Here is a 25,349-nt window from a genome sequence, read left to right as displayed (position 1 = left end):
AAGAAATATCACCCGCTCTATAGTAGGTAAACATTTCTGATAACATATTTATAAAATACTAGTGGTCCGCCCCGGCTCCGCCTGTGGTACATATTTTGCAATAAAAGGTAGCCTATGTCCTTTCTCGGGTATCAAAATATCTCCATACCAAATTTCATGCAAATTGGTTCAGTAGTTTAGGCGTGATTGAGTAACAGACAGACAGACAGAGTTACTTTCGCATTTATAATATTAGTATGGATAATCCGCAAGTTGTGTAATATACGCATACGTACGCTTGATATATGTATGTAGAGATAAAATTGAACGATAAAAGAATTTCATGTACTAAAAGTATCTAAGTTATATTACTTTGCAAGGTAGAGAGCTTTGAGCAAATATTTAACGGGAGCAGAATTGCGGTTGCAAGCAGCGCAGTAATGTACGACCTAGCGTTCCTTACAAGCAATATATTAGTAAACCTAGCATCTGTTAGGAGACAGCAAAAGATTCCTCGCTTGGATTTATCGGAAGTAATATTTTTGACAACAATGGGCACAAGTCGACATACATCTTTGAACAGTGGGTTTAGGCACTTAAGTGGATTAAACGTCTAACAATGGCGGTTTATTGCGTACAGTACTTCCTGTTGCCTTAAGATCAACCACCAAGTTAAGTAACTACACACGACATGATTATTTTTTACAGATTTTGAAGTAGCTTTAATTTACAACAATTTTATGAACTCATTATAACCATAATTTATTGATGGAAATGTTGTCTTAAAGTATCAAATCACAATTATGAATTAGTTTATAATTAGCTCCAGAAATTAAAGAATCATTAATATATGGGAATTGGTTTCAAAATATTCAGCTGATTTGTAATGCTATTTCTTGAAACTAGCTAGATCGTATCTGTATTAGATTTGCGTTTAGCAGCGAGTATACAACAATCGCTCGTGAGAATTTGGGAGGTTTCGTGGTGACGTCAGAGGGGCGCGGGGCGGGCGAGTGGCGCGCGCCGCGACACCAGCCCGGCGGCTGGCTATGCCTCTGCATCTACGGGCATATCTGTTGATCTGTTGCGCGCCGAGCGCGGAGGTCGCGCCACGATCGCGCCGCCCGCCCTCTACAGCGCGTAAACAAAACATAACGCGACCACGGACCTTGTGCACGGTCACGGCTAAGTCACCGCCTCTCATAACTTTCCTTGTGATTTTATTTCCTTGATATGTTTTGAGCGATCCGCGCCAGGGGTAAACGGCCCGACGAACGCCCACGGACAGTAGTAAATAGTGTCGTAACTCCTCCGCCAGACTACTATCAGGGGATGCATCGTAAATGTACTGTAATTAGGTATGTAATAGTCACACATACTGAATTTCACTGCGTTTTATCACATTGAAGTGAATTGATTTAATTTTATATTAACGCTGAAAATAGAAGTGAAGGTTTCTTTTAATTTCGAAAGTTATTTTTTACTCAAAATAAAGTCACACCCAAAATGATAATTAATTTATCTAAGTACCTATTATTAAAAATAAAATTTATAACTCGCTTACATAGATTGTAGCAAATTTACATTATAGGGCAAAGCATTTTTTTTTCCCTTTTAGGTAGAGCCCAATTGCAATGTATAAGAGATTACACATTCATTTTAACAAAATACCGAATCGACCAAACATATACACATACTAACTTCACATATTAACTTCTACCAACTTTAGTTTTTAGCTCCCTGTCGATTTATATGACGTATTGAATGCAATTTATCTACAATCGCCCGCGGCTCGTATATGATTGCGAAATATGTTAAACCATTGGAACTCGCTCATCTAGATTGGAATCGATTAAATAAAAAATTCATTGAATGAATCTAAAAGTAGCAAAAGCTGTTAAAAAAAAACATTGTAATATTACTAAAATGCTAGTATGAAATCTCATAAAGTAAGTTTGTGTGAATAAGCGAAATTATAATCAATATGCCTATTCGCTGAAGGCTTTAATTTGACTCACCCTTAATTTAAAGGACGCTATTCAGATTGAAGCCTGTAATTAAAGTCGACTTACAAGGCTCTAAGTCTCTACGTTGAGATTACTGTCGATGGCTCCGGACCGAAATCCAGTCATTCTGAGGATTTGCCGTCTCTTGCATTTAAATGTTTTGCTAAACATAAATTTCAATTGGTGTTGTTTAGCTTACTGTTGATTTGCAAAAATAATTGGGTAAGTAATATAAAGTCATATCAGAATTTGGTGAAAGATATTAAATTATTAAAATCACTACATTTATTGGTTTACAGCTTATTGTGGTGACTTAAACAATCGTTTTTCTGGAAGCCAAAATAAATAAATACGTTTGCATATGTAGTAGGTAGATTTGTAAAAATGGTATGATGATATTATGATATGTTAAGTAACCAACACATGCTGTGGCGTATACTTAGACATTACTTATAAGTCGGTAAGTAACAGCTATACAAAGTACGTCGGCCAAATATTTATTAATTACGAGAGTAAACGAAAAGCCTCCTTAATGCTCAAGTGTTACTTACTCTCATAACAATGATAATTAATCTAAGAACTAATTCTAATAACGTCGTCTGCGAAGGCGAGCATGATTTATCGGCCCACTTGTTTGTTGTTTCACGCTCGCGAGGATTTTATGACATTGTATCTTTGGTACGGAATCGTACAATTATTTTTGTGTTAAAATAAACGGACAACAAGGACAGCAAACAAGAACTATTAATGAAACAGCTGGTGTTATAATGTGGCTTCGAATGCGGATTCCAAAAAAGAAATATAAATTTAATGTGTAACAGATTAATACGCGTAGTGAAGCTTCTCGGAGTAGACAGACATGAGACAAGATTCATAGATACTTAACAATATTCCAGTTAAAAGAACAAAAATACAAATTACGTTAGATAGGTACTATCGCTAGCAACTTGATATATTTTCGAATTTAAAGTAGGTCAAACATTAGAGAGGTTCAGGCTTTATAATTAAATGGACGTGTTCCACAAAATATATAATTTCAGTATTCGTATAAGAATTTTTTTATGGTTGTGTTATGTGTACATAAATTAAAATCCATCTCTAGAAAAAACATTTGCATTTTTTCCTCTACGAAGTGATATCTTTATATTTCGTAGCAGATTTGAACAACAGATAGTATAAGTACATATTTTTAGTAATTTTTTACAGAGTTTCAAAACCAGTTTTTAGTTAGTGTTCATATGTGGTGTTTTCAAGGTGTTTTCAAACAAATTTATATCACAGACAGTAAGCATGATTCTATGCACAAAGTCACAAATTCACAATAGAGGTATATTATGAATTCTGTAATACTGTTTGCTACAGAGCCGTATAAATAGCCTGAGGTAATGTAATCAAATAAGAGGGACGGAAGGAATTGTATAATATCTTCTATTAGTTATTTCCTTAGGCAAATATATTATATAGGTACGTCTAGCAAGCTTCATAAACTAAAAAAGCTTCGGAAAGCTCTGTTTATATTGCGAACTTATTCTGATTAATATAAATAGTAAGATAATGCATAAAAGCTTATGTTGCTGAATGCTGATGGATGAATTAATAAATTTAATTCTTATGTTATTTTAAACCACGAACGACATGATTGGCAAAGCGGTTTTAAGACCGCAAGCTCAAGTCGCTAGCTTCCAATATCGGAAATCTATTACACCGTATGTACTTATATAACCGCAAAAGCCGCTGTGAAACATGAGATTTGTTTTTACTTCACTTCAATATAATTCTATCATGTGGCTTCGAGACATCGACGATTTGTGTCAACGTAAACATACGAAATCTAAGTTTGTATCTATGCTATAACAATAAAAGGAAACAATACAAGAATGATTCTAAATAATGGGTTTTATTTTTATAGAATACAATGGAACAAAACGTAGATAGTACAAATAGACGGTAATAAAGCATCGTTTATCGATCACTGTTCAGGATATCGTTAAAGCTATTTGTATAATAGCAAGCTAAAGCCAGCGAAGGTTCACGTACTATGGGGGCATAATATTATGCACTACCTACCTACATACGTAAAACCACAAATATATAATTATAATGCTTCATTGTGATATGATTTAGTATTGTTATTAGTTTCTCTTACTATAATTTTTTTTAATTTCACGTTCTTGATTAATTCTTTCTTATTGTATTTTGAACAAACACATTAAAGTCAAAGCAATATCGCCCTACATTCAACATTGTTTTAGATAACCTTAGGAAATAGGAATTGAGCAATCAAGTTACAATTCGGAATCTAACTTCATGCTAGTAAACTAGTTGTATATACACATACTAAATACTTTTCCTCGGAAACTACAAACACTGTATGAAATTCACGAAATTTAACGATAATTTCGAGGAATTTTAGTAACTGTGTTTACTCACTGATTCCCATAGGAATTAAAAGTAAAATATTCGTATTTTATCACTTTAAAGTATCGCTTGTCTATAACATAAATATAAATATAAAAGGAAATAAAAAATTTAATATGTCTGGCATTATTATCAGTAACGATGGTGAGGTGGGGCGAAAAATATGAGTTCACAATTTCTTTTTGGTTGTTGAGCCGAATTAAAATAATGCCACAGTTTGAAAGTAATATTCGGGGAAATTTTGTCATTTGGGAACATTAAGATATTATGAATTCATTGGTATAAAATTTCAAATTGAATATCTATCAAAATTTACACTTTACAAACATCAAATAAATATATTGTTTTAAAAATATTGATATTGACTTGGATTTTTTTTCTCTTTTCAGTGTTGTGATTCTTATAATATTGTACCTACCTTTTTATTCCGATATACCTACAAATACTTACTAATAAAAAAATTCAGCAACAAATAGTACCTACCTACATTAGATGTTAATCTCATCTCTATTAATAACGAATATAATATATCATGGTAAAGGTCAATAATTTGCTAAAACAATTTAACAAGTGAGATTAGTTAACGGGTTAAGATTAATTGTCGCCAGGTGCTCTTGAACCTTTATTGTACAAAGTTAATATATTTAATTAATAATCAAGGCAAGGTTTGCAACGTTTGATCTGAAACTAATAGGTAGTCTCTATAAATAGCTGAATATTTAAACACTTAGGAAATTGCAGGTAAGGCTCATTATTGTTAAAATAACATATTAATTCCACGGGCTGAAATTTATGTTTACAGTTATTAAAAATTACGTATGTGAGTATTTTCTTGTTATCTTTTAATAACTCAGGCCCCGGAATCACAGACACAATAGAAAATCTATTGTGTCGTCCGATCGGGCCGCTTGGGGCTCAATGGGTTTAAAAATAATTTTACTTGTAATGTGCAGAAACAAATGCCTTATTATAATTTTAATAATGTTTTGTCTATATTTTGAAATTAATTTGATATATTTTGTAATTAAAATCTTATTAAGTACACGTAGGTATATTAAAATAGCTTTCATAGTTGACGTTTGCAGCGTGACAGTTTTGCGGTAAAATATCAATTTCGTGATATGAAGTTGAATATTAATTATGCAGTGAAGGTATTTTCATCTGAAATATATACCAATACCCTTAATATACCAAGTACTAGTTTAAATTATTAAAACACACAGAATATCTCCATTTGTATTCGGGATCCCTTACAAATGATTCTCAACTCTGCCGAGATTTCTTAAACAATTGAAAGTCTTACGATAGAAACGTTCATAATAGGTATATTGTGTACCTTCTTTCAAATATTTTAAAATAGATATCATTCTTCATTATAACAAGTATGACCGAAATTATTGGGTACTTGAATTATATAACATATTAAACTCAATAAACTTCCATTCCAATTGGAAGATCCATTCAACTTAAATTTTATTATATTTTACCATAATGACGGTTGTTGATGGAAACATTTTCGTCATCACATGTTAATATTAATAAACGCTAACGTCGACCAACATGGGTCGTGTGATTCAATAGCGCTTCAATATAATATGATAAACGGTTCTAGAAAATGAAACACTGATTAATTAACAATGAAAACTCTTAGTTAGCGTGTCGTTTAATTATCTTGTCTATTCTAATAGTTACGATAAAATTATTTCAGAAGAAAATATGATTTGATATTATAATTTCGCTGAAATAAAAAAAACTGCAAATGCTTTACAACAAGCCCGCTCAAGAGAGAACTACAGTCACAAAAGCTTTATATCAATGCTTCAGAGCTTTTATTGAACATATTCCCATCTTCAAGATCATATTTGCACATCATTGCTCGTAGCAGTAAATAAAACGCACTCACAATGAATCGCTATGTTTCAGCGCTCGCAAATACCCGTAAACATAAAGCAGTTGTTATGTTTTAGTCAAAGTCTATACAAATTAATATTTTCGCTCACTAGGTTCGTGAAAGCGTAATATATGAAGTGTAAAGAATTTATGACTACAGATTCCGGGACAAACGAATGGCCGACCGCGGAACGGTACATGAATCCATTTGAGCGCAAATACCGATCCAATTCTGGTTAGGTAATCCCGTCTAATCCACATTCACATTAAATATAGATGACACTTAGAATATAGATCTATCATAGTGTCTAGCGTTAAATAAATATTTAAGCTGTGATCACAGATGTTATCTTGTTTAGTTTATGAAAGGCATTCATGGCAGATGGGATGTGAGATGGCGTGAATATAACTTGAGAATCTTACAGCACACGCATATATAGGAGGCGTGGAAAATAGACTGGACACATAATTTTCTTTTGTTTTCTTCGCAGTTGGATAAATAATAAAACGGAGTCGTCTCGTTATTATTTTGTTTACAATCCTCCATCTTATTATATTTATCCATGCTATATATTGTGCTTATAAACTAAAGTTGTATATATTATATAGGCTGTCTTTTTTCTAAATTATTTCAATGAGGTTTTTGAGTTTACCGCTGTAGCAGATAGCGCAACTATATGTTTAACACCTAAGTTAAAACTTCAGCGTAACAGTGAAACAAGATAGAGTTTGGAATCAGTTAGTTTCTACTCCAATACTCTTAGCTTCAGGCGCAACGATGCGTGGCCCGGGATTCGAGCTCAGCAGAAAAGTTCAGGCGTGTGGTTGTATTACGCTTCACAGATTAGAACATTAATCGTTTCCATCGAAACTAGCAGATATATACAAGTGCGAACAATTAACTTTCATTCTCAGAATACTTCACTATATATGAACTTTTTCATGATATTATGAACTTTTTCATTCATGCACGGACACCTTGATTTATTTATTTAGAGCAGTTATAATTATTGTTTTGGAATCCAATACTAAATAAGATAAAGAGTGGCTTATAAAATACAAAAAATTGTAAATTGTGGCTTCATGTAAATAATTTAGTCATCGTAAAAATATCAACTCTAGATATAGGTATGTAGTCCATACATTTGCGAAGTGTAAAAACACATTAGTGAAATATAGTTCCAACTCTTCTTAGAATTACAGAAATATTTTCAAACGTTTGAAAATTACGTAGTTTGTCATGTGGGCTCGTAGAGAAAACAGGTGACTCAGTTCTCGTAGGTGGAGCGGGCCTGGAGCCGTTAACATATGAGCCGATGTAGTTGCAAATGGCTCTATTTTGAAATCGTATTGGTTAATATATTTTGTAAGTTTGGCTCGGAGCTCTATTTCCTTAGTTTAATGTGTAGACGCTGTATGTAGTTTAAATGGCACACTATATAAACAGTATACGACGGCAGTAAAATATTCAGTGAATGCAATTTTCTGTCGTTATATGGTTGCCATACATTACAGGAAATTTTTATGTTACTCTCTTTCAATACAGACAATTCGTAAATCGTCATCTTAATTAAAATGGTTTACTTTTTCTTTCGATAATATTTCACCAAAGTGGCAACATAAACGTTTACCTCATAATTTTTATTTTAGCATACATTTATTTGAAATATTTGCAAATTTTAGAATATAATACAACATTGAAATACAGTTAATAATATAATGGATTAATATCCATTTACGGTAATGAAATGATTGATTAACAGTTACGCTCGAGTTGCGCCGATACAAGTAATTTGCTCTCAATAACTCAGTGTTTCCACTTCGATATGCAGCTGATGAATAAGTTTACTCGAGCTGCAGTTAAATTAACCTTTTAGCGTTTCATTGTTTCTGAACTGAACTGTCTCTTTTAAATGTATTTGAATTGTTCATTGTTCAATACAGTTTTACAATAAATACAGTTTTGAACTGTAAAATTAAGTATTGGGGTAAAAAATAAAAATAGAGTTAAAAAACTACTACATTAAACTATGTATAACTATTCACCTATTATGACCTCATAATCTCTCTGAATACCAAATTCAGACGTAATAAATGCAACAGAAAAAAAATCATGTACATACCTATACTTAATATTATTAATACTTTTTGTAGCGTACGCCGTACAGTAAACATTTTTAAGTGCTTTTGTAAATCATCACCTTATCTTTATTGAACAACAAAAACCATTTTGAAGTTTGCTCTCTAAGGCATTATCTGCAATATTGTTATAACTTTGGTGTTACGAAACGCGAAGAAAAACAAACTCCAGCATGTCCTTGACACAATATGTTTTACAATTTGTTATTGTTGAAAGAAGTTATATTATTACAGGTTATATCTTCCTAGTAAGGGGGCCTGAACTAAATAAGTAAATCTATTGTGACAAATTAATGTATGAATTCAAAAAAAGATTTTATTTATTTATATTGTTCGTAAATTTTAGGAATATCATATCTGGTTAGCACTGGGTATTGTTCTGTTAATTGCTCTCTACCAAAAAAAAATATTCGGCTTTATTTAGTTAGCTGGCTGACTGAACGTGTTTGCCTTGTTTCTATTTTCTATATTTTAATTTTGAATTCATGTAATATCGTTTTTATCTACTACACACCAAACAGTCTAATTCTACACTTTTTTGTTTTCAAAATTTTATGCAGCTCTACGTAAAAGCTACGTCATAATCTTATTTCAAATTTAATGCGAAGCTGCAATGCTCCTAACTGCTCCTAACTATAGCAGGGTTTTTCTTTGCCTTTAATTTGTTCCCTCAAATCAAGTGGCAGTGCCGAGTGAACAACTATCTATCTATTAATAAGTATCTTAGATGTTTTCATCTTGTTCTACATCAAACATATGCACATCGTTAATGCACATAGCTACCAATGTACCATTATTTATCTTGAGTCAAACTAAATTAACTAACTTTAATTAGCGAAGAGAAACTCATTAAGGCCACTACTAAGATTAAATGCGCTTGAAAATGATCTTTATTCGTGCCGGAAAAGCTCAGTATAGTATTACAGGAAAGGAGCTTACGGAAACATTCTACTTTCCACCATCGTGACACCGGACGCGGCGCTTCCTACTCCGTAATTCATATTCAGCACTACAGAACTATTGCCAGCATATTACCATACCAGTGCTGATATAACGGAAATACTAACCCAATAATAAATGGTCCCTTTGCCAACGAAAAATGTTCTATGACTGAATTGACAAAATACATTTCGGTAATGCATTTATTTTTGTAATTATACATGCATGATTTTTGTCAGTCCGATCCTAAAGTGAGGTATCTATCTACGTTAAAGAAAAAACAAGATATTATGGAATCGATGACTAGTGGTTGGAGATTTATTTATTGAAAGTTAGCGGAACAAAGATAACCCAAACAAAGCCGTTATAAAATTTAACTATGTGTTATTTAAGAGGATTAATAGTACTTGTTTGATTAAATGAAAAATCTAAAACATCCATGTCTTAATTAAAAATCCGTGCTTCCCAAAGGAAGGCCAAAGAATAATGCAAGAAAGGACGAGTTTGCGAACACAAACGAGTTAAGAAAAATAGATCAATGTCAATACCAATCTCTCTGCGACTTTAAAAAGATTTCTTTATATCTAAGGATTTAGATCCGGCTCTCTTTAATGTTAACCCTTGCAAGCGAACCATTAAACCGTGATGACTGTCGTTTTATTTTATTTTTCTTGTCAAAATATACTACACAATCATTCAATACTTTTTTTGCAATTTTATCGAAACTTGATGATCGAAATGATGAAGAATGGAAACCAGATAACTCAACTAATATTTGTAAAGCAAACATAAGAAATATCGTATAAACAATGTGGTCAGTACTTACATTAATTACTATAATCGGATCTATATGTTTGGGTCTAACCAACAATTACTGAATATTTCGCTTGATTTCGCTTTTATCGGAGCTTTATGAGATCTAATCAAAAACCTTACCAAAATAATACGACTGTTATACATTATTAACAGACAAAAGAGCTTTTAATAAAGGCTTTTATAATTTAATTGTTTGTTTATAGAAGTTTTAGTATTATTATCGATTGTAGGACTATTTTGTATTGAAAATTTTAACAAATCGATGTTTGAGTAGGTACCTATTAGAGGAACGATTGATTTTGATAAACTTTTGTTTTGCAATTGTAGTCAATTTGTAAAACTGGCACCGTATTTTGGAAAATATGCATAAATATTATGTTCTATTTGCTATAAAATTTTGTCTTATTTTCGTTCAGTGAATATATTTGTATACCAAGTTCGCAACTGATGCAAAGCCAGATTTGAAACTAGGAGACAATAAAACTAATCCCAACATCGAAATCGGATAACAAACTCACGTTAAAATAATATATTCCTATCACAATAATATTTTTGCATATAACATCGTTATTCGTTAACGAGTTTGCACATAAGCTATAAATCGTCTAAATCATCAAACTGGACGTGTAGTGTTCGTGTTATTTCCCATCCAGAACTGATAGCATATTTACATAAAACGAGATTTATGGATATAGCTGCACTAGACTTATCACATACAAGTTGTATTTGCTTCGTATTTGTCGTAAGTGGTAATCACTTTTGTGCTTCCCCGTGCTTGTTTGATATTAATTTGAAAATTATTATTGTAGCGATACATTGTTTTCGCCATACACCATATTACATGTTCAGGGTCTGTAAAAAATATTTGGCATACGGTTACTTGGAACTACAGCAACTGATGTCTGATATATCCTTTCAACCAACATCGACCGAGATTAAAAGTTATATTTTCTGTTTATATGCAACTTCTATAAATATTTAACATTTTCGTCATGTTATGATATTCATAAACAATTCAGTCAATATGTAAACATCTATCAAAACATCAATCGAATATGAATGACTGAATGTGTAAAAGGGTTTTTATTTAGCTTTTCATATTTAAATTTCAGTAACTAGGGCTTTTATTTAATCATTATATCAGTCCATAGGTAATCTATTCCTGAATAACTGCGTTACCGTCACGTCGATTTTGCATTTGTATTGATGACATGAAACCATTAGCTTTCAGCGTTTCAAACATGAACCAACGCTAATGAGCACTAACCTACATCGTCTTTATTTAATGGCTGCGTCATTAATGCTAAACACGTATTTATAAATAAATGACATCTATGATAGTTCTACCACTCTCCTAATGAGTTATTCAAACAATGAAATTCGTGATATACATTTTATTTATCTATGTTCTCCATTATGAGTGTTTTGTATGATGTAACAAAGTTCGCAAGTAATTAAAACCGTTGTTTTGCAATCGTTTGAGGTATAGATAGAGAGTACATTAAAAATATAACGATTTATATTTATAAATAACCCTTCAATACAGGTCATGGTATGGTATAAGTTCTTAATTATACATATATTATTGATCTACTTTTCAGTTTCCTACGTTGCTTAAACATAATATTTGTTTTCAATTAGTTAATAGTGCAATTAATTAGTAAAAAGCAAATACTAATTCAGTTCATTATTTTGTATTTCTAACTTGAACGTTTCGATTAATTTAGTATACAGCTGTAACGAAAATTAATCAATGCTCCATTTATTTTCATTTAGCTGCCAGAAAATACGTCGAAGCTGTTAATACTTATTATAGTCTATTGTGTTGTGTATGGAATATTCTTTACAATTCAGAAAGCAGTCGGTCGTTAGCGAGAAAAGTTCAGTGTACCTATTGAAGATACAGTATTGTGTAAGTACCTACGTGGACGATCTACGTATTGTTAAGCTGCGAATGCTGAACCGGTGCCATGCTGTTTCGTTTATTTTCATACTAATTGCATATCGAAAGTGACAGATATTTGATTTTGTTCGAATATATTTATGTATCGGCTATCGCAACCAACATCGCAACGCTGTTGCTGGCCGTGTGGAAAAATGTAGGTATAGTGACAATGATTTATTCTATAGATATTAATGATGGTTTTATACTGTGGTAAAGTATACGAATAAAAATGTAGGAAAAGTCCATTAGTTCAAGTTTTTTATAGTGGACGTGGACAAGAAAGCTATTGTAGAGTTTTATATAAAGCTATTGTAGAGGTTTATATGTAGAGTTTTTCTGTGTAGCATGTCATATATTCGTAGGTAAAATCATTATAACAATTACCTGACTATGTTTATTGCCTTCAAAATAGGAAACATAAATAATACTTATCTACGTAAAAATGCAAAACCACATACCTACATAGCACTATCCAATTTTCAATACGCATAAGGTAGTGCCTACACTAGAGGCTGTGTAACTTACTTAATCGTGGTAGAGGTATGTTTTTCAATCAATGAAAAACGGAAGAGGTTCTAAAGTCGACATTTATAGGTATATTTTTTATATTATATTATGACCCAGCGTAACTTTTTACAGAGTAACAAGATTTTAATATTTGTCTCTTTATTGTCTATACAATAAAGAGACAAACAAGAGTTTCTTCAAAAGTAGAGCTATCTCTACTTTTGAAGAAACAATCTACCCTAAGAGTAGGGAAAGGGGAGGATTTCGGTTTTTTGTTTTCTTATTTATTATTTGTGGCAACGTAACGTACATTAGATTTCACAACTAAACCGAAAATAAACTTTTTATGTCTTATATATTTTTTGTATTAAAAACGTTTTACTAACGACTGCTTACTGATCGGATAAGGGTTATAATTATAAATTATTTTACGTAAAAATCTTTATTATTTTTATGGTTTATTATAATATGTATTATGAACGAGTACGAGGGAATCACGGCAATGATACAGTGTTTTTCCGATTTATTATTCTAAGATTAGCATCGACACCCATCGGAATATGTTTATTTTCTTTTTTAGTGCCTTTCTGTTCATGATAAAGTAATAATATATTTTACAGCTTCTAGTGTATCACGATTTACATATGAAATGCGTTGCCGGTAGCTCTTTGTTGTGTCTTTTCATTATCTGTTTTATTTTACCTAAAGGACAAATATTTTTCCTTTTCTACGCTCAGAGTTGTGAATAACTTTATGATAAAGTGTTACTTACGATGATTTTATTAAATAAAGTTTTGCATGGTATAAAAAGTACTATTAGGTGCTAAACCAAAGAAAATTATTATTTTATCTTTTCTCTTTCAATAATGATAACATAAACATGTAAAATGTCTAATCTTATAGTTGTGCTTTAATTATTTCGCTGTTCTATTATGTTAACCCTTAAAATAAATGAATAATCGTTTCCAAGAATAAAATATTTCTAAAATATTTATCATCTAAGAAGAATTGTTCAAAGCTAGAACAAAACAGATGCCGTGTTGATGACATTCCTTTGAGAGCTATAGAGGTCGCGGAAAGAATCTAAGATAAATAAAATCACACTGCGGTACCGAGTTCTACAGCCATAACAGTAAACGATGAACACAAATGTTATTCCATGTCTGTCTTTGTGGACGGCTTGGTTGTTAAATAAACAAACTAGTACGTGATTTAGAATCTAGATGATATCTTTGAGTCCACAACACACGCAAGAATATGAAATATTAATGTATAATATAAATAAGTCTACTATTGCCAGTTGCCACAGATAATATAATACTTAACTATTACTAATGTACATTATAACAAATAAATAGTTATAATAACCTACGATAAATAATATAATGAATAAAGAATAAAATAATATAATGCATAATAAGATAAAGAAAATAATTCTTTTGAGTGAGTTTTTAATGAGGTTGAAATTATTATATTTACTTTGATGTTATTTGGTAAATAAATTTAAATATGATTTGTGGCCGTTAATTAATTATAATTTTACATTTTAGACCAAAAAGGGGTACGTAACGGTTAATTGATTTAACCTTCCCTTTTTTAATTGGTGATGGAAATAAATCTGAAACGCAAAGAGCTTCCGTGTGTATTTATATTCACTTTTGAAAAATATTAAACGACCCTTGTAAATCATTCCAAGTGGATATATAAATGGTAAATTATACCCAATTAGTCGTTGAAAATTTCAGAATGCACAATACCATATGGGCCTTTACATAAAAAGCTTACCTTTGAAATACGAAATAATAAAAACTAGTTCTCTAAACGTAGTCAATTGAGTTGTGATCTCAATATCATTTTTTTAATTTGTTTTTATTTTATTAACCTCATACTTCTTATATTTGTAGGTATGTGGGGTTGCATTCAAATGGCGAAGATTTAATAAATTTAATTAGTAAAGGAACAATAGTTTGGACTATTAAATTTCTTTACCCATCACAACAAATTTAAATTTATTAATCTAAATAATATCGATCCGATTTACTTTATTACTTTTACGTTATTAATTATCTTATTACACCAATCAAAAGTAAATCTCAAGATATTTTACAAATAGATGTGTACAAATTTAACAATATGCCGTGAAAGAAAATTGAGGTAGGTAATATAGAAGTAGAATACTTACTATCTGTTATTCTGTGTGTTTACTGAATGTTTTAATGATAAACAAAAAAGATTATCGAACGAATTGTATTTTTTATCATAAAAGTGTTTTCTATTGTTATTTCCTACTGAATATCTCTTAATTTATGTTTACGCAAATATTATTCCAGAGTTTCGACTTCGCTAATTCAGTTGACATTGTAGTCTGTTGAAACGGGAATCTTTGGGTTTATTTTGTCATTTTATAGTTAAGAGAAAATACGTCTTACATAATTCAGTCACGTATTCAGCGTCATTGCTTGAAGAGTTCTTCATGAAAGTACCTACGATATTTCGTATCTATACTAATATTATAAAGCTGAAGAGTTTGTTTGTTTGTTTGAACGCGCTAATATCAGGAACTACTGGTACGATTTGAAAAATTCTTTCGGTGTCAGATATCTCATTTATCGAGGAAGACTATAGGCTACATAATATCATCACGCTACGACCAACGGGAGAGGAGTCACGGGGGTGAAACCGCGCGGAGCAGCTAGTAACTAGATAATATTTAAACTGTTAGGAGAATCAAATTTCAAAGTGAAATCTGAATAACTACTTATACAGGGTTAGTTTTCAATGACCAGCTCATTAAAATTAAGATCTAGATATTAAACCAAAGCTACATTTGAAACATTATTGTCGAATAAAATAAAATTAAAATAATAGCATTCATTTGAAAATGTCTTAAAAATTTCCTAAATCGTAAACACCGCCAGAATCAATGCACTTGTGTGCGTGCGCTCATCGCCAAATTTATGTGTGTGCTAACTTCTACCTATCTAGGTTGTTGAACTTAATTGTGCTTTTGTAATGTCCACGTTCGCTTTTTAGTGGCGGACAGGAATGAAATCTAATTTAAAAAAAAAACGTTATTTTTTTCATTAGATCTAAAATGTTATCGATTCTGAACCATTTCTGAAAATTTGGCCGGTCATTGAAAACTAACCCTGTATACACAATACACAATACTACGAGATCTACTCTGTGTAGTATGTGTAGGCATCTCATTGTTTATATTGGTATAGGTTGCTTGGAGAATATTTTGTATTGCGGATTAAAATCTATGCAATTATCCTGTATCCTCAACCCCAATCAATTGAAAATTTTCAAACATATTCCAAAATTTATTTAAAAAGCTTTTTAAAAAATATTATAATTCCTACTCTACTACTACGAAACCTATGGAGTCCACAAGTGAAAACATCAATTTTCGTAGGTTACCCATTATTATCATATTATTTTTCTCGATTTACTATTTCATTAGGTTACAATTATCGTTATAAATAACAGGCATTTTGTTTCAGAACATACTGTCCACGATAATTAATGAACTATGGTGAAACAAGCGTTGGATTTCTCACGAAAATATGACACTGACTGTAAGTATACTGATAATTATTATTAATGATAAAACATATAAATTTATGTATTATTATGTAGGTAAAACTTAACTAATACGCGTGATTTATAACTGATTAATAAATCTAAATAAACAAGATTCGAATTAGCAGAAATTGTATAAGTATGATAATAAATCTGCGTTATTCATGAATGCCCGCTCTATAAACCTTGTAAGTATTAGATGTTCAAAAAGGTTTTATACCTTTACCACAACGAAAGTTAAAACTATTTTCGGTAATGGAATATCGCTGTATCGATATTCTCTTTAACACATTATCGACACACTCTCAACAGAGTGAACCTCTAGCAGTAAATCGGCGCACCTATAGTATTATGCTAATGCCTTTTTTATCCCTCCTTTGATCCGCCCTGGTAAATCTAACTATCTCGTAAATAACTCTCGCAATACAAGGGTGTGAAATATATAGCAGCGTTTTTAAAAGGGTTTATCGAGTCGATCTCTCTACGGTGGATTTTGCGTCAAAGAATATACAGCCAAATCAACACAAAAAATATATTAAGGAAACATCCAAGTCACATTTTCGCGTATGCATGGTGTTAGAATTTGTATGTATGATTAAACGAGGATTTTCTTATCTCAAGTCACATTCGTGGACCACCGGTGAGAAAGCATGGAGGGCGCGGACGGCAGCGACGACCTACTGCAGTGGGAAGCGCTTTACCTACAGCTGCAGGCACACAATTCCTCCAACACCACCGAGTGGGTCCCCGCATGGAACGTCAGCGAGTCCAACAGGACCTGGTGGGAATCGTCCGCGCCCTTCGACTCCCCTGCAGCGCTATTGCGGGCAGCCGTCAAAGCTGTTATTTTGGGGCTGCTTATTTTGGCAACTGTTGTCGGTACATATCTTAAATATATTTGATATAATTATAATTATACGAGTACTGATTGTATATTCTCACTATAAATATTGAAACAACTTGTTAACGTATTAACCATTGTCGCAGGTAATGTGTTCGTAATAGCAGCAATATTGCTTGAAAGACACTTAAGAAGTGCCGCAAACCAGCTCATTCTCTCCTTGGCTGTTGCGGACTTGTTGGTGGCTTGTCTGGTGATGCCGCTCGGTGCGGTGTACGAGGTGGCGCAGCGGTGGACCCTCGGCCCGGAGCTCTGTGATATGTGGACGTCGGGTGATGTCCTATGCTGTACGGCATCTATACTTCATCTTGTCGCTATAGCACTCGATAGGTAAGTAAACTAGAAGGAAGTTTTATCCTTGAATGGAATATTAAATTGGCAGTGCAATTCAAACTTTAAATATTAAAATCCAACATTTTTAGATGCATTATTCATATATATGATAAAAATAATAAAGCATTATAAAAAATATGCTATGCTTTTAATACCCCAATGGAGGTTCGTTTTCCCCTATCGCTATAATTGCTTATTGAGGATATTAATGGAAAGTGAATAAATACAAAGCCAATCGGAAATGATTATTGTTTCTCTATTTACCCATATTCTAAATCCCAGAGCTAACGATTTTGCATTTTAGATTGAATCTAATAACTAAATAATTGAGCTATTTATCATGCAACAATAATATCAAGTATCTCCCGATTTATGGAATCTGACAAAGCTCGTTTTCCTTTACTTAACGCATCTTTGAATTTTATTTGATTGACTGATCACCCAATTTTACTGTGACTTTTTTAATTTTTTTTTCTGACTCAGCACTACACTTTTGTATGATTCACAAATGACACAATTATTGTAACATATTGAATTATTATTTTTACGGTCATATAATACTAATATTGAGTATCAGTAAACAAGTAACATAATATTTTTCCTTCGTAGATACTGGGCTGTGACAAACATAGACTACATCCATGCAAGGACAGGACGACGGATAGGTTACATGATCGCTTGTGTTTGGATCGCCAGCTTCTTGGTATGTATTGCACCTCTTCTCGGATGGAAAGATCCAGATTGGAATCGTCGAGTTTCAGAAGATTTGCGGTGCGTTGTTAGCCAAGATGTCGGATACCAAATATTTGCGACAATGTCGTCTTTCTACGTGCCAGTACTAGTTATATTAATTTTGTACTGGCGAATATACCAGACGGCCAGAAAAAGAATACGAAGGCGGCACGGCGCTACCGCTAGAGGTGGCGTGGGGCCGCCACCCGTACCCGCGGGCGGGGCGTTGGTGGCGGCCGGCGGGAGCGGCGGAATCGCTGCAGCTGTTGTGGCGGTCATTGGGCGACCTTTACCTACGATATCAGAGACCACGACGACTGGAATGACAACTGTTTCATCCAATAACACAAGCCCAGAAAAACAGTCGTGCGCGAACGGGTTGGAACCAGATCCCCCTACGACGGGGTACAGCGCAGTCGCCGCTGCCTATTATCCTACATTAGTGAGACGTAAACCAAAGGAAGCCGCGGACTCTAAGAGAGAGAGGAAAGCGGCAAAGACATTAGCAATAATAACCGGCGCGTTTGTGGCGTGCTGGCTTCCATTTTTCGTGTTAGCTATATTAGTGCCGACGTGCGATTGCGAGGTGAGCCCGGTGCTGACGTCTCTGTCGCTGTGGCTGGGCTACTTCAACTCGACGCTGAACCCCGTAATATACACTGTGTTCAGCCCGGAGTTCAGGCACGCGTTTCAACGGTTGTTGTGCGGCCGCCGGGTTCGGCGCCGCCGGCCTCCGCCCTAGCTGTAGGATTGTACTCGTAAACCTGTCCCTAGAGCCTTCGCCCCAACCCGACTGACCTCGTTAGCTCGATACATTATGTTGTCTTGTTACATTTTCAGAGATATATTTACACCCCATTTATTTTTTGTACGTGATAAATGTGAATACTTATTTAGAAATAGATTTAAAATACCTTTAAGTAATAAAAAAATTACATTATAATTTAATCAAATACACATCCTATCGTTGTAAGATATTATAAGTACAATAGATTTTACTGTGATGCATAAAAATTTTATATAATTATAATATTTTATGGTAGATTTACTTATACTGTAAAAATCTACTTATTTCATCCCGAAAAGTTGCTAAGTACTAGTCATTTTATTTGAAAAATATAAATCATTGTTTAATTCGAATGTTGTTTCTTTTACTCAACTTATTATAGTCCTTTACTAAAAATTATCTCTTACCTTTTAATGAAATTAAACTGAAAAGTTTTCTGAATCAGAACCTCAACTTTTACATTTACGAAAATGCAAACTTCAGGACACCGCCAACACGATGTTTAAAATGAAATGCCAATTTCTGAGATTAAATTACACCTAAGACTTACATTAGGAAGACTTACGTTCTTCCGTACCAAAGTGAATTAACTTGTTATTCTAAGAGACACGTCTAATAGGAGGTGACGTTACTTTAGATGATATTATTATAGAACGAATTCCAACACAGCAGCGACTTGTACCTAATTTCATTAAAATACTTTCAAGGGAAGATATGTTATTAGCTTACACATTGAAATACAGTCTAAAAATACATTATTAATACATTTACTTAGATATTTTTATCTTTGAGAATATTAATACAATATGAGTTCCGATAATATGTTAAAATATCTGAATATTCGCATCTACTGGTATTCATATTAATAATTAATATTCTGTGACCCTTATAATTAGATGAAAACACAATTATATATTTTTATTAATGTTATCTAAGTCAAAAACCGTAACATAGCTAAATAATAAATATTGAATTGAGCTGAGAATCAAACTTTCTTGTGAATTAAAAGTTTGAACTTGAACATAGAGCCTACATTAGGTACTTATACGTGGACAATATCCACTAAAGATAATTGCAAAATATACACTTGAGTATATATGTAAAGGCATAATATTGTACCTACGAATACTCTATTTTGTATTAAATAATAAATTATATATAAAAATTTGGTTCACAATATAAAATATTTTCGAGACAGATAAAGGTATCGAATTTAAATGAAGGCAGGGGCAACGTTGTCAACGTCTCTGCGGTCGGATTGATAACGTTTTAATTTCCCTTCGCTCCTTTCGCATTTTCTAATTAAACCTCTCGAAGTATCGCCTGAAATTCTTTATAGATTTGCGTCATATCGATCGTAAACCCTCAGATTGTCATCTAACGACGAAAGGTTCATATCTTTAATGACCCATTAAGGTCCGTACTTGTTCTTTATATGTCTGTCCGTAAAGCTTTATTGTTATTACGAAGAAGATAAGTTCGCTTGCAATTCATTCTTATATCGCAAAATAAACGCCTCTTTTATTAGAATTTCTTTATTGCTATAATAATTTCAAAGAATAAGTATTCGAAAATACTTCTGTTTTCCCATTACCCATACATTATTGAAAAATACCCATTTCATTATTGAAAAGAATGAAAGGGAAATAAAGATGAAAGACTCGCTCATTTTATAATTATTGTACCTTCGTATATTTTATTGTGTTTTCCTTATTTTAAAATACAAGGTTTATACACAGATTCAAAACGTACCCACTTAAATTAAGGACAAAATATAATGTAGGTAGTAAATACGACTAACTTTTTCCAATGTATTTTTCTACATATATTTACCATATAATTTTATACGACACATTGCCTGGGAAATGATACTACAGAGCGAATGTATAATATACAATATTGGTTAAAATTTAAGCTTGTTTTTTCACCCTGTACAAAACCAGTCAGACAAGTGTCACTACAGAAGCAGTCAGATTGTTCCTGACTCTACCAAACACTGGACATTGGCGAATTCCCTCTATTAAGTGGGGCGATAATCAAAGGAGAAGAATATATTCGACCAAGCCAGGTATAACTGTACAATTGTACATCCTTGATATAAATTTTGTAGATGCCGTTTCATATAAAAGTTGGAACAAAAGCGTTAAATCCAAAACAATGAAACAACGATAACTCGAACTTAAAATCAATTTATCTTCTGGTTTGCTTTCAAACAAACGTAACTCATATAATTGGCTGCAATCCAGGAAGACACATTTCCAATCCTTTTGACACGATTCAGAGGCTTTATTTCTTTTAGTTGCTTATGACTATAATAACATCTGCTATGGATCAATTTTAAAAATAATAAGTTGTATCTATGAATACTAAACAATCATTATTTCTATATGATTTCTATCGTAGTATTTTTATATTGAATATTTTAAGACGATGATGTTTCCATGTTGAGCATAGTTTTTCTACAATTTATACTATTTTATACAAAATTGTCAAATTTCAGCGACTTCAGTTGAAAAGAGCTTATATATTTGCAGCTGTGTTTGCAGCCATGCATACTTTAGGATATGCCAGGCGCCAGCCATGCAGATAAACATGATAACCATAATATAATATGTGTTCCACCTTCCTGCTAAAATGGGTAATACAGTAGGAATCGTACATCCATTTTTCCCATAAAACACTAAACGTTACGGACGGTCACAGGGAAAACTGCTTTGCTCAGAAAACTTTTGTTGTTCTTTCTCGTACGTGACTCTATTAAGCGCGTTTACTTTTAATAAAGGCACATATTGAGATGAAATTTTAATCTAATGAATATTTGAGGTATTGTCCAAACATTGTTAAACCTTGTTGGATGTAAGAAAGTTTTATATTTTCGTTTTGTATGTTTAATAAATTTCCCATTACATTTTTAATTAACTAAAAATAATTAAGTTTAATTATTACTCAAACAAAAAGCAGTTATGTTGAGTTTGGTTTTGATATTATAAAACCACTTTGATTTTAACGCCCTATTTATAATTAAGCTAGGCTTACCTATTACATGTTATCATGTGATCGTATTTACATAATTTTGCGACTCGTTGCAATAACATACATTAACACATACTCAATACTGTGAAGACAACTCATGTGACTCAAAGGAAAATCATTATTTTTACGTAAGACACAATCTTCATGGTCCTCTAGGTTCAAGATCTCTTGTTAAACAAGTTCAGGTATTGTAGTGAAACAGAGTTAAAGAAATAGCCATATTTTTTTAATAATATAGGTTTTAAATTATACACTACTTCTTATCCTTTCAATTGTTCATTAGTGTTTACATTATTTAATATCCGTTAATCGAAAATTTTGGAAGAAAAATAATAAAGTAATAAAGTACACTGAAGAAAGCCTTATCATTATTTAAGGATTCATCAAAATAGAATAGCAACAGGTTAGCTAATGATTGATTGGTAATAGTATACTAGAACATGAATTTCATTAATCACCGACCGCCAGGCAGTCGCGTCGTGATGTCACTGCCTCGTTGATGATAGACTGAGAGAAGTTGTCATTTAATTAATGAACCCCTGCGAATTCATTTGAAATAATTTATTATAACTCATCAATACACATCAGTTTCATGTCATAAAAAAATAAACTGTTTCTCTTTCTTCGTGACTTTTTAAATTTACTTTATAAATGTGACTGCAAACTTGGTAGCTGATTATTCAGTTGTATTTAAAATATCACTTGTATATAGAACGCATAGAGAACGTAAAAATATTAGGAGATTTTCAAGAAAACAGGTTCATCATATTTAACAAGCACTAATTGCAAATATCCAATTACTTAGATCGATGCAACTTTCAGTTATGTTGAAAACCAGGTCTAAGTATAATACAAATAAGTAGCATATTTCAGTATCCTGTCACAAACAAATTAGGGAATACATTTACAAGTTCAAGTTTGCAAGGGATTTGCCAAGATAAATTTTAAATGACATTCCAACAAACACGGCCTTCCCTTGGTTTGTATTGTGTTTTATTTCATAGCGTTGAACACTGCTGGCTGTTATCCCAAGCGCTTTAATTTGTGCAAGGAATATATTTTACAACAATTTGAAAGAAAGCCTATCTCTTTAAAACGTTGACAGGCTAATCTCATAATCTTGCTGGCATTGTGTATAAAGCTCCTGCCCTGCACTAGGTAATTTCGCTTGAATTGTTGACATCTGTATATATTTTTATTCTTTATAAAATTTTATAATTCATACATAACGTTCAAAAAATATCATCTCTTTTCTCCCGTGTTAATTATACATGTAGAGTGTATAATTAGACTTTGTGATGAAGTATACTTATTACATTAAGCTTGGAAAGCCTGGAATATAATGTAATCATTTCCCTTTATGCGGGAACGTGCCTAAGTCATATAATATCACGGTCCTTATGTAAACAATCGATCGAGTTTCTTTGCACAAGTTGTGAGTTAACCTGTGATAGCTAAATAGGTACATTCAAGTCGAGGTGCCTGCTGTTTGCTGAGCGCCATTACAGCCATTAGTTAATGGACGAGTCGCCGGGTTAATGGTTGCAAAAGGCCTCACTTTGTAACTACGAAGGCACTCTTGTTTAAATCATGGGTGTTCTACTGAGACGCTGTATTATAACCATACACTCCACATAAAATATTCATAGGTGCTAAGAGTGCTTAGACATTATGTAGATTAAACTCACTGTTTGTTTATAAAAATTTAAAACCTGTCTTCTTGCAGAAAATCATTATAAAGAAAGCATATTTACGTATTTTTCAATATTCTATGGGATGAAAAAGGGTGACATGAGCACAAACATCCATAATGTATCCTTTGCTTTCCTTGAAGGGAGAAAAATAACCTTGCATACCTACGCAAGTTGTAAGTATACCGACCACACATACGCAATTTTATGTAGCGTTAGTAACGTAACGTAAGTAAGTACCGACCTATGTTATAGACATCAAGTAAAGTTGATTCCCATTCTCTATAAATAATAAAATAAAAATATATCCAGAACGCATTTAAAATGTTTAAAACTAACGCCATCACTGAGAAGCTTGTACAGGCTTAGTATATTCAATGAAAACTGCCTTAGTAGGAAACCATAAACAAGTTTAATCAAAATTTTGAAATTCAGTTCTAAAATTAATCAAAACCACCGGCAACAAAACACCGCTCGCCTAACTTTGCGTTATGAACTGTAATCATTCATTTTCAAGCAAAGAATAAGTATTCAAATGAGGACTTCAAAACTAATCTACATTTGCGCGCGACCCACAAAATGAAGCAATTTTACCTCAATTTTTTATCGTGGTTGTAATAAAAATTCCGTCTTTATGATTCCTAGTAACATATTACAACAACAAAAATACACCAAGTTAGTAGTAGTCTTGATTTTTATATTAGATGCGAAAGACAGGATTCTTTAAAGATTTAAGTGTTGAAGCATACATTATTATATTCTTTTTTTTCGACTTTATTTATTTATTACTAGCTGTCCGCCCCGGCTTCGCCCGTGGTACATATTAACGTTTTCTCTACATAAGAACCATCCTCGTACTTCAAGGAATATAATAAAAAAAGAATTATCGAAATCGGTTCAGCCGTTCTCGAGTTATGGAATTACAACGAAAAGTGGCATTGATTTTTATATATTAGATAAAGTACTGTATATTTAATATATGTGTTTATGCCAGTATGTTTGTGTGCCAAAAGATGCAAAATATACAAAAATAAAAATAATTATGTTAATAATCAACTTGAAAATCAGCGGTTGAACTCGAAAGATAAGAAAGCGTTGGACCTGGATGGCTATGCTAACGAGTTGGCCAAATTATGCGCCGGCTCTTAGACTGGCAGTCGTTAACGATGTCCTTAAAGTTTAATACTCATTAGAATAAAATTGGATCTATTATTAACTTTTTCTTCTAGTTAATAGTATAACGTTTGGTGAAATCAAGATAGTAGTTTAATCCACTGTGGTCACTTAAGGAAATAAAATTGGAGGTTACATAATAAGTAAATAATAATTAATCGATCGAAAAGAAAATCTATCCATAAAACCTGGGTATGTAAAATGCATCCGTGATCTCCTATACCGAATAATGTTTGACCGGGCTTCATCAATTGTTTTATAAAAAGTCAACGCTTATAACTGAAGCAATTTGAAACAAACATATAAAGTAATGGTGATATGAAATCAGGTGGCAATGCTCTTTCCTTACTGCTTCGCGCTTCAATGGTAGATGCTGTAAATGGATGATTGAATACTTGTCGTATAAAGATCAATCACAAGTAACCTGAATCCTTAAAAGCATCCATACAAGTACAACATAAAAAAATGTATTATT

General features: G+C 32.4%; 1 protein-coding gene across 3 annotated transcripts; it reads left to right on the top strand.

Moving 5' to 3' along the window:
• Nucleotides 1-1,074: 1,074 nt before the first annotated feature.
• On the top strand, nucleotides 1,075-19,276 carry LOC123691450 (5-hydroxytryptamine receptor). Of its 3 annotated transcripts, none has more exons than XM_045635850.1 (5): nucleotides 1,075-1,337; nucleotides 16,146-16,220; nucleotides 16,846-17,103; nucleotides 17,212-17,455; nucleotides 18,068-19,276. In XM_045635850.1, the coding sequence occupies exons 3-5, from the start codon at nucleotides 16,875-16,877 to the stop codon at nucleotides 18,930-18,932; spliced, it is 1,338 nt and encodes a 445-aa protein (XP_045491806.1). In that variant the 5' UTR covers nucleotides 1,075-1,337; nucleotides 16,146-16,220; nucleotides 16,846-16,874; the 3' UTR covers nucleotides 18,933-19,276. The 3 variants fall into 3 exon arrangements, with proteins under 3 accessions (XP_045491806.1, XP_045491807.1, XP_045491808.1); XM_045635851.1 differs by lacking the exon at nucleotides 1,075-1,337 and adding an exon at nucleotides 12,052-12,099; XM_045635852.1 differs by lacking the exon at nucleotides 1,075-1,337 and adding an exon at nucleotides 16,028-16,053.
• Nucleotides 19,277-25,349: the final 6,073 nt, after the last annotated feature.

This window comes from Colias croceus, chromosome 4, assembly GCF_905220415.1.
Source record: "Colias croceus chromosome 4, ilColCroc2.1".
Taxonomy (NCBI): Eukaryota; Metazoa; Arthropoda; class Insecta; order Lepidoptera; family Pieridae; genus Colias; species Colias croceus.
The sequence above is the reverse complement of the archived record's forward strand: the minus strand, read 5'-3'. Positions and strand labels throughout refer to the sequence as shown.